An 11,603-nucleotide genomic window follows, 5' to 3' on the forward strand; every position below is an offset into this window, starting at 1 on the left:
TGCCAAAATAATATGGAATTCGGGAATTATTCCCAAACAGTAAGACTGGTGGATAATAACTGCACATGAAATTGGGTTGTGTCTACGAAACTTTGTTTATATTGTTTCCACACTAAAGTAAACTATTTGTTAATTAAATAGTTATGTGCAAAGTTGTACCTTATCAAACGTCAGAGTTCTCAGCTGGATTTGATACTCAAGTTGAGCATAGCGATAGCATTTGCATATTAAAAATAGTTTTTTACTTTTCCTTGATCATTCTGCGTTGACGAGAAATTTGTCTAAAATCGATATACTATTAAACTTAGGGGACTTTTGCTAATTGGTATGTTTCTGAAATGGGAAGCTTTGGTTTTGCATATTTCAGTAAAAAAAAAAAAATTATGAATTTGTATATTTGATTATTTGCTGTGACTTTGCGAGCTGTTGTTAACTCATGGTGATATATGGCAGTAGCTACGAAGAGTTCACTGTCATACATTTTTAAAAGCACACACATTTAGGCAACCATTTGCGAAGCTCGCCTGAGGCAGAGTAAATATTCATCTAGGGCTGCACATCTTTAAATAAATCATGGACTAACTAAAACCTACTTTATTAGATACTGGCCAAATTGCACTTACATTACATAACAGTATAAATAGATTGCACTTAACCTAGATGTACAATACGGAAAAGACGAGAAAATACACTAATGCCCAGTTTATCACTAAAAGAATATACAACAGAATAGCCTTGTGAGAAAAGTTTATAAGAGAAATATTTCAGGCCCTTGTTACTGAATGGTGCATTTCAGATCTAATCGATGTATTTTTGTTAAGTTTATCGGGAAATAATTTACTTCTCTTGATCTTAAAATGGAACGACCGTCTTGTTGTATGTGGTATAAAAGTTGGTCTTTCCTTTTCTTTCTTACTTTGGTGTATTTGCTAACAATTTGCTGTAGAATTTGCTTCAGACAGAATTCAGGTCCTATGTTGAAGATTACATAAACTTGAATTTTTGACAACATTAAAAGGTTTCTTGAATAGTCTTGAATATTTGCTGAAGTACAAAATGGGAAACACTCCATCCAGCCCAGAATATGAGCCGGCTAGCCTGGGAAATCTTATCTAGTGTAACGACAGGACCAGACCAATGGTCTACAAAGATCTACAAAACGGTTAGGTTAGTTCAGAAACAAGTGAACTACAACTGACACTGTTACTCGACTGAGAAGATCTCCCCCAAGTGTTATCCTTGCCTGCCACATAGACAGCTCTGAAGTGGTAAGCTTGCGCACTTAAACCTAACCCTGATACGGTCACTCTTCCCCTTGAAGCTCTCGATACAATAAGGGTTTATCATCCGTCTATAAAATGAATGCCTTACCATGACGACAAAAGCCTAATCAGACCTAATGATACCAGAAAGCATGGCGTGGCACCAACTTTCAAAAGTAGAATGTAATTTTTTCCTGATCAAGCATAGCCACTGTGACAAGGGTGAGTTGAATACCTTTCATCCTGATCAAGCAATACCTCCTGACGGAGCAGCCTTCGTGGTGCTGCCGCAGTAGTAGTATTAATCGAGAGTAGCCTTTGAAACGGCTCCGCGAAGACTGTGTCGACAAATAATTTGAAGCATCAGTCCTTCAGAATGAAAGTTAAGAGCCAGTTGACCAGCTCCTATTGTATATTATCAAAAGGTCAGTGGACACTTATCTCTGCTTCAGTTGGTTGAAAAAATTACATAGGTCCACACCAGTCCCCTTAAAAAATCAAACAACCAGCCTGCATAATTGTTTATTAGCAGGCTATGAATATGGTATGTATCAGAATTTAGATGTTTTTTTGCTATTAGATAGCATGTTAAAGATAGCTTTATTGAATTATTTTGTTCTCAGCCACAGTGTCGTGAAAGAAGATTGGTGTAGTTAAAGGAGGAGTTCCTTTTAATGGACATCTGTGCTCTATAATTTTTTAGGGACATCTGTAGCAGATGTACTTTAATATCATGAGAAACTATTGCTGGAATGCAGGACATTCCTCTTGGTTTGTAACGAGACTGTGGCCTCTTGTGGTCCAACTCTCTCTTTTGCTCTTGAAATAATGACTGATTGATTGATTTACAGATTTTAGGCATACATGTCAAGCACCCGGTAACTACGGCCATCAGCGCTGAAACGGAAACTGACAGTAAAAGTTTGACAGGTGTAACAGGAGGAAAACCTCGCAGTTGCACTATGAATCGACTGTTAGGAGAGGGTGGACAGTAAGATGGAAGAAAGAGAATATGAAAGGAGGTACAGTAAAAGTAATGAAAGCAGTTGCAGCTAGGGGCCGAAGGGACGCTGCAAAGAACCTTAAGTAATGTCTACATTGCACCACACGAGGTGCAATGACGGCACTAACCCCCTACGGGGATGGAAAAGTAATTTATCTGCTTTTTAAAAGGGAACTTGTGTCCTTTCCTTATGGTAAGATCAGGTAAATTTTCTGTAAATTTAGTTTTTGTAGAAAAAATTGTCATACGATATGACAGTTGAACACTTTCAAGATTATTCACGCCAAATTTTTTTTTATCTATCTCATTCTTCATCACCTGCATATATTCCTCCCTATACTCGTATGTCATTATCATTCCGAAATAGTTTAATCGTTCCCTAAAATAAGAAAGGGCTTTATTTCCATATTTTCGATCATTTAAATGTTTCCTTTCACCTCAATCGAATGTTGAACTTGGAAGCGAGGAACTGCCACACTTTCAGCACTGGCATGTTGAGGATCTTCTTCGCTGGCAGTGGGCATTTGGGGTATGACCTCCCACAGGCCTCAATGGGGGCCGTGAAACCCTCTCTCATCGCCACCATGTAACGCCACATCAGGGAATCCGGAGAGCGTCTGACGGGCCCGTGCAGTGGTCTGCGAAAACAAGTTTTTATTTATTTTTCTTGACTGATACTAAGAATTTTCTCTCTCTCTCTCTCTCATATTATATTCAAAATGCTAAAGAAACAATGTAAGAAGTAGACCTAAGATAAACAATAAGAAAAGCGTCAAGTTTAGCTTATAAGACCAAATCCCTAACCATCTGTTTCTAATGAAATAGTTTTATCACATGAAAGTAGTTTGAAATGTTCTTCACTTGAGGAAATCATGTTTAACGAACACCTTTAACGCCTTAGTTTTAATTTACATCTATCAACTACAGGTGGGAACTTAACTGAATGAGTTAGAAAATGGCTTTAGGATATTTTGTGGATAAAATGTGGAGATGATCAACAGCTCATTTCTGATCTGCAACTAAGAAATAATAAATTGTGACAAAATAGTATAATTTTCATATGCAAAATTTTAATACTTCATAGCGACACATATCATTAAATATATAGGTCTCAATAAATCATTTAGTTACTAACAATACGTTGCAATTTGAATGTAAGAACAATCTCGAACAAATTCACTGAGCTCTCTAAGTAGCAAATAACCAATGTAGGACATTGTTTTTATAGGGTTGCTGTAATCAAGAACAAAGAATGTAAGTCAGCCTGGCTAATGGTTAACGAACTCTTATTTTGTCGATAAGAACTGGAAATGTGACAGCATTTTAATAAACCAGGCATAATACAAGTGATGAAAGCAAAGAGTGAAAAGGTGCAATTTCATACCTGAGTTCCTTCAAGAAAATCTCTGCAATTGGTGAAAAGGTCTCTGGTTCTGCAGCCAGTTCACATATGAGCCTTTCTTGACATCCCATGGAGAAGAGCTGCAAGGTGAAGAATTATCAGAATTATCAGTTACAGTGTGTTGTTTTAAATTTCTTTTGGGGAAGAAACTCAGTTCTGAGTCCATATACTGATTCTGCAATGATTGCGATGTGCTTTTGAAGGTGTGGTACTAGGCTGGTATTCAGTAATATTTCGTCGTTAAAAAATTTGCCTGGCTAATTTCGATGCACTGGACATAATCTGTTTTAAAAAATAAAGAATTCAAAGTTCACCAAGACACTTAGGGTAATCAACCCAGGCAATAATTGTCCGGTGAAAGCCTGGTCAGATTAATTTTTTCGTAGCACTAGGTTTATTTTATAATATAACTATTTTATTATATTTTAAAATTCATCCAACTGCATTTCTGTTGTAAAATAAATGGGAGAGCGCTACTATGGAACGCAGGATATCCACAATGTTTCCAAAATCTCTGGCTGCACCAACGCCACTGGTCAATTGCCATGAGTCCTGGGTGTGAGTTCCTAGTTTATGGATTTACTTCTTCTCTTTCGTTACCCTTTACTTGAGGAATGAGTCAAGGATACTTTCCTCTGTTTATTTATCTATTAATCTCCTTGACTGAACCTTTCATGGCTAATCAGTTCATGTCATTTCTGAACAGTGCATTTGCTTTGACTTCTGTCAAACTACTTTGTTCTTTTCTTTCATACTAGGCCATTCCATTTGTGAAAACACGCTTAGAATGTTCAATGTCTTTAGGTTGTTCCATTAAAATTATGCGCAATAATAAAGATAAAAGTGATTATAAACATACTTGCATTCATAAAAGTTTAATCTGTCTTATGATGTTTCTGAGCTGTTTCCAGATAGATGGCATCACATTGTGCAGAAAATAAGGTACATCACTGCATGTAATTTATCATTGGAATCCCACTGTTATTATCATTAATTGTATTATTATTGTTTTATCATTTCAACTACATTGTTAGAGCTAGATACGGTTAATGTGACTAATAAAACCTACCTCCAAATGCGCAAAATATACTGCGAGTTTCTCTAACTCCCCTTCGTAAGCAATGTCCCAGTAGAGTGCCTCTGGAATCTCATCATCTTCGTAGATCACTTCCTGAAGGCTGAGGGACCTCCCGAACTTCTGAGTTAGGGAGGGAACGGCCAAAGATACGGGGATGGAGAGGATGAAACCTGGCAATGTAAGAGAAGTGCTTTTGGGTTCTATGACTGAGCAGAGTCTAAGGTCGGTCTAATGAAAAGGAGGGGTCTTTACACTTTACAAGGAAGGGAAAGAGTTAGAATAAAACGTAAAGCAGAAAAAAAATGTTGTTTCCTCAGGTCCCTAATCTCAGGTTTTTATCTACGGAGTCATGACGCTGACTATTTTATTGTCTTCCACTCTCGGTAAACTCGCAAATCCTCAAAAGCATCATTTGTTGAAATCTGGTTTAGCTGCTAGCTTCGGCAGCCAATCATGAAGCGTCCCCACGGTCACTTACTCATATGTCACAAGCTGTCACTAGTTTTCCAACCACATGCCCAGTCAAATGCCTGTCTGCTATCCTGTTAAAGCAGGTAAATTTCTGGAAATAAAGTCAGGCTCACTCCAGGCTCCTGTATGTCTCTTTCCATTGTACTGCTGACCTCTATTAGCACCTGGTAGATCAACCTGGTTTTTGCATAAATATCCTGCCAGTTAACAGAATCAATACAAACATGCTCTACCACTAAAAAGAAGCTACTATAACACCAATGGACCAAACACAGTGCTTGAGTTCTAGCTTCGCTCTTCGTTGAGTGCTCAATGTCGTACTCCACTTGCCCATGGACCCAAAATGGTATTTGCATAAACTCCCAATAATTAACAGGCTCACAATAGTAACAGTAAAGTATTTTTGAGGAAAAAAAACCCAGGATGTCTATGGATGAACATGAATGCCATCAACCTATGCCAGAAGCAATACCAAACTCAAAAACAACCTCACATGCCTTAGCTGAGACACTCCTCAGAGGATGGGTCATTTGCTCTAGCATACCTGAAAAGTAAGCTTTAACCAAAAACCAGCCTTCATTTTTAAGATATGACCACCAGAACAAATTAATGGGGTCAGAATCTGCCAAACCATTATTTACAGCCCAGCCACTTATGGCACGGCAGAAAGAACCCATTGCTGCCTCAAGGCCGCCCTTATCACCAGATGCAGAGGCCCAGACTGACAGTCACAACTACCCTGGGTCTTCCTCAGCCTTCTCACTCTTTGCAGGAAGAAATCAGGGCCTCTCCTAATAAAGCAGTATTTGACAAATTGCTCTGCATTTCAAGTGGAGTCTTCGCACAAAAGCCAACGTCCAACCTAAAGAAGAGCTCTCAAGACTCATCAGAAATTACCACCCATGCAGACAAAGCTACAGGGAAACAAAGTATCAGTCTTCACCGAGAAGCGTCCAACAAGGCCTTCAAGCCTCCACTAACAGGCCCAGGACCCTACCTCGCATCACTCATGAGAAAAGAGCATTCAAGTTCCAACTCCTTCGGCAAAAGGCCTAGGCCTCCACTGACAGGCTAAAGCCTGCTTACCTGGAAGCAGACAAAGCACTACCACCCGGCCACCACGTCACCCTATCCAAGACCGGACATCAAGCCCGATCTCCACAAAAACTTGATCTCTGATAACATAGTTTCTTTTGAATAACATCCTAGTATCTTAACAGCATCCTGAAAGGCATCTACCTAGTAAGGACGTGGAACGGCTGCGTATATTTTATCTTGTATCAGCAAGTGCTATTGAAATATTCTGTTTTCAGTTTTCACAGTAACCAGTTTGCCAGCAACCTCGTGCCTTAACAACACCCTGAAAGGCAATGACCTAATAAGAATATGGAACAGTCAACTTGTTTCCAGTGTAAGCTCAAACTGTATCATCATTTGTAATTTAGTCATAACAACATACAAGCACCTATAATAACTTGAATATTGTTGTATCATTATTCTCTTTTGACTCTTCTGAGTGGGGAAGCCTGTAAGCCTTCAAAACCTTCACTACTGAACTCTGTTTTAGCAGCCCGCCAGCTACAGAAGCTTATAGTCACTAGAAGTACCTGTCACTAGTATCTGCACAACCATTCAATTAGTGTCACTAGTCTTATGTCCTTGAACTCAATCAAAACGGGTCAATTTCTGTAAATAAAGTCAGTCTTACTCTGGGCTATTGTGTCTCTTTCTCTTGCAGTCTAAATGAGAGAGAATAATTGCTGTTTGTTATCAGTGTGTGTGTAACTTATGGCCTTGTTTATTATCTGTCCAGATACTGAGAACAATGCCGAGCTTTAATTCGAAAGTTCAGGAAAACTCTTTATGTTTAACCTACATAATTCCACTTCAAATTTGAGCCTTTGGTTAATAACCACGATTAAAGCAATTATAAATGATGTGTGACACCAAGAGAGGAGTACCTCATGTGAAATTTATACATTGTTGAATAAAAAAATCAGACCTATCTATTTATTTGGTTAATATTTAGTGTTTCAGCTGTACATTATGAGATTTAATTAATGTATACTGGTGTAAATATAGGAATAACATTGCCTTACCAATAAGAGTAGGCGCGCTTGGATTCATGAATCCATACCTCCTCTGCCTGGAAGCATCTGAGAACGAACTCCATGAACAAGCAGTTATTAGCATAACCGCTGTTATCAGAGGGACCTTCCTCATTACAACCTGAAGTGATAGGAAGATAAAGATATTAAGTGCCTCGTTCAGACCACAAAGTTTTTAAATATATACATCTCACTCCTTTCTTAGTCTTCCGCGCTTTGTTCTGGGAAATATTGATAATTCTGATCTATGGAAGCTTGACAGATCAGGTTAATTTTGCTACATAAAGATGCATGGGCGTTTGGAATAACGATAGTACTGTGGGTTAATTATAAGGTAAAGGTCATTGTATATTTATATACCAGCACACGCAGAATTTGAATTTTTTTATTTACAGAGGAGAATGAAAATACAATTAGTGTGAGGTTTAGCTTGAACTAGCCTAATGTAGGTCAGAGTGGAAAGAGGAAAATAATAAACACTAAGCAGACTGGTGTATAATTCTGACGGGAGTGATAGGCTGAGTTCGAAACGTTACCTTTACCTTTCATCTCCAAAGCTCTAGAGGAACAATAATATATATATATATATATATATATATATATATATATATATATATATATATATATATATATATATATATATATATATATATATATATATATATATATACATATATATATATATATATATATATATATATATATATATATATATATATATATATATGTATATATATATATATATATATATATATATATATATATATATATATATATAATATACGTGCGTTAGCATTCCTTAATTTATTACTCATTGCTTTTTACCCAGGCGTTGTTACTCACATTATTTGATAATGGTTTACATTTCGTCGAAGCTTCCTGTGATAAAAAGCTCCTTTGAAAGTTCATATTATCGTTGCATATTTTTCCACATTTTGAACACTGCTACTTCTACTAATACTAATATTATTACTATTCCTCCAAGCAATAATGATGGTGATAATTCCTACTGTTATTATCATTCTCATTTGAAGTGTCTCTTTCTTGCTATTTTTCTTTCGGACCTTGCAAAGTGACCTTCAACTTTGACCAGATACCTTCGACCAAATACGTGTCAAAATGTGGCAACTGGAGTCATGATATCTCAAGAGTATATATATACAGTATATATATATATATATATATATATATATAAACAATGTGCAGGTCAAGCAGAACAGAAATTAGAACTTTTCTTGAAAAAATATAAAAAAAGTTCATTTTAAGATACAGAATTTCAAAGAGAGCTCAGAACTTTTCTTTTGGGAAAATAAAAGACGTGAATGTTAGGATACAAAATTTCAAAGTGATGGACATCATATAAGAAACATTACAGGAACTTCAGACATCTTCTTCTGCCAGTTGAATAAAAAAAAAACCTCGATTTATTCAGTAGTGTATACAAATACTTAACAATCATAAAAGAGTAATATGCCTGATTTTACGTTGACTCATACGCATAGCGGATATAGTTTTGTATATCTTCTGCCAATTGAATAAAAAATCTAGATTTATTCATATACACAAGTACATAATAAACATAAAAGTCAGTTAAATATGTCTGATTTAAAGTTGGTCGAACATACGTATATTGGATATAGGATAGGAATATATGATTTAGGCCAATGGCCAAGCGCCAGGGCCTATGAGGTCTTTCAGGGCTGAAACGAAAATTGAGAGTAAAGGAGGTTTGAAAGGTGTAACAGGAGTAAAACCTCGCTGAAACAATTGTTAAGAAATGGTGGATAGCAAGACGGAAGAAAGATAATATGAATGGAGGTACAGTAAAAGGAATGAAAGGGGTTCCAGCTACTGGCCGAAGGGACGCCGCAAAGAACCTTTAGCAAAACCTACAGTGTCCCCTGTAAGGTACACTGACGGCACTTCCCCTATGGGGGTGTCGGTTATAATTTTATATACCTTCTACCAATTGAATGAAAAACCTTAATTTATTGAGTAGTGTACACAAGCATTCAATATTCCTCAGAGAGTTAGTTTAATACATCTGGTTTCAAGAAGGCTGAACATACGTATCTATATCGGATATAGCTTTGCAAATACACAAAGAGCATGTAAGGCATATGTATGTGTATATGCATAATGGCGTATGCATGTGAATATTAATACGTGTTGTCAAAATCATCGCCTTCTTTATATTCATTCATTCGCATATATATGTGTTGTGACACAAGAATTCCCGCATTTGCAAATCATGCAATATTTAGATGTTGCGTAGATTGTGGTGCTTCCGGACGTTTCTGTGTTTTTTTCTTTCGCTTGGCGAATGATTCTCTCTCTCTTCTTCCGTCTCTTTCGTTCTCTCTCCTCCCTTTCTTCCTCTCTCTCCTTCCTTCTGTCTAGCTCTCTCCTATCCTCTTTCTCTCTCTCTCTTCCCTTCCCTCTTCTTCATTCTCTCTACTTCCCTTTCTTCCTCTTTCTCCTTCCCTCTGTCTCGCTCTCTCTCTTTCTCCGATTCCTCTTTCTCTCTCTCTCTTCCCTTCCCTCTCTTTCTCCTTATCTATCTCTCTCTCTCTCTCTCTCGCACAAATTCAATGTGTTCACGGCTTATAATCTTTTAGTTAAGACGCAGAGCAAATCTCTAAACAGATCAATTGTTTATAAAGTTAAAGATACCTAAATATTTACCTCGAGCGAGAGAGAGAGAGAGAGAGAGAGAGAGAGAGAGAGAGAGAGAGAGAGAGAGAGAGAGAGAAACAGGAGTCTGGCAGAGTCATGTGAATGTTCCCCATGCCAGCCGTGTCCCTACAACCCTATTTTATATCTCAAGACCATTCCTATTCATAAGGGCAGGTAAAGGGTCGCCGAAGCTTAATTGGTATGCCCTGCCCCTCCTACGAGTTGATAGCATTCGGCCAGGGGCATAACGGTTCGTTGGTAGAGGGACATGCGCAGTAGATGAATCTGTAATGGCGTCCCCTCCCCCCCCCCGCCAATTGTTCCGGGCATTAAGCTCACGCGTCGATGCTATGCCGAGAGAAGAAGTTTCTTGTGTGTCTTTCTGTGTCTCTCAGACGTGTTCGGGAGACACTGACCTCCAGGAATGTGACGAGGGCGTTCAAGTGCATACTGATGTTTTTTTGTGTATGGGAGGAGTATAAGAAGCGGAGGGACTTGCGTTGGTATGTGGATACGATTATACAGGAACACATGAAATACAGTGTATGTTTGTATGTATGTATATTATATTATATATATATATAAATACATTATGTATAATTATATATTATATATATATATATATATATATATATATATATATATATATATATATAGAGAGATAGAGAGAGAGAGAGAGAGAGAGAGAGAGAGAGAGAGAGAGAGAATGTTTGAGCGAGTGTGTGTATGTGTGTGGGTGTGTATGTGTACTGCATTATGATGACTATAGTGCAAATTAGTGACCGACCAATGAACGTATTTTGTATAGATCAGACGAATATTAAACATTAATATATTAAAGAAGCTAGTTTTTTGTATATAAGGAAAACTGTATTAGCGGATGGGAAGAATCAGTTACCTGCTCAACAAAGCAGGGAACTGGTAATGGTCTCACCCCCAGGGGTCCGCCTATGGTTTGCCGAAATATCTCTGAAACAGGTTTTGGAGAAACTCGCTCAAATCTTACGTGATCCCTCCCAGGCGATTCAGTAACTGTCGGCTGCTGAAAAAGATCTACCTGCAATCATGCCTATTCTCCCTAAGGTATGAAAATAGGAGATTCACCATCCATATCTAATGAAAAGATCTCGGTGCTACCTTGGCTAGTTATCTAAGCGTCACCTGCTCCGAGGTGCTAGTACTAAACATAGGAGGAGGCTCCTTGGGACGCCGGGTTCAGTACTAGCCCCTCGGGGATCAAGGTATTATATAAACCCATTTTGTGTGGTCGACAAATTATATGTATAAACGATATCTTCGTGCAGCCGTCTACTTGACATTTACCATACGGTGTTTAGTACTAGCACCTCGGAGTAACAAGCCAAAGTAGCAGCCAGATCTGCTTGTAGCCATATTTAAGGATTAACTCGCCCACCAGAGGAAGATAGAGGTCATAAAATATTTCCAGTGGGTCCTGTTTACAAAGATGGTTCTCACTGAGAATATAATCTTGATAGCTGATAGAGGCTTAGACGGTGATATTATTGAAGGGTGACTGGATGCAACGGTTGGGAAGATTAAGAGTAGAGAGAGAATCCTAACTGTACTATACAGGAGTTTAATA

General features: G+C 37.8%; 1 protein-coding gene across 1 annotated transcript in view; it reads right to left on the reverse strand.

Moving 5' to 3' along the window:
- Positions 1-579: 579 nt before the first annotated feature.
- LOC136826177 (uncharacterized) overlaps positions 580-11,603 on the reverse strand; it is a 16,056-nt gene continuing 5,032 nt past the window's right edge. Inside the window, exons 2-5 of the mRNA XM_067083228.1 lie at positions 7,316-7,445; positions 4,737-4,915; positions 3,650-3,747; positions 580-2,903 (exon numbers count right to left, since the gene is read on the reverse strand). Coding sequence (XP_066939329.1) covers positions 2,699-2,903; positions 3,650-3,747; positions 4,737-4,915; positions 7,316-7,439 — 606 coding nt within the window. The 5' untranslated portion in view covers positions 7,440-7,445 and the 3' untranslated portion in view covers positions 580-2,698. The remainder of the gene's footprint in view (positions 2,904-3,649; positions 3,748-4,736; positions 4,916-7,315; positions 7,446-11,603) is intronic.

Source organism: Macrobrachium rosenbergii, chromosome 40 (assembly GCF_040412425.1).
Source record: "Macrobrachium rosenbergii isolate ZJJX-2024 chromosome 40, ASM4041242v1, whole genome shotgun sequence".
NCBI classification, from domain to species: domain Eukaryota; kingdom Metazoa; phylum Arthropoda; class Malacostraca; order Decapoda; family Palaemonidae; genus Macrobrachium; species Macrobrachium rosenbergii.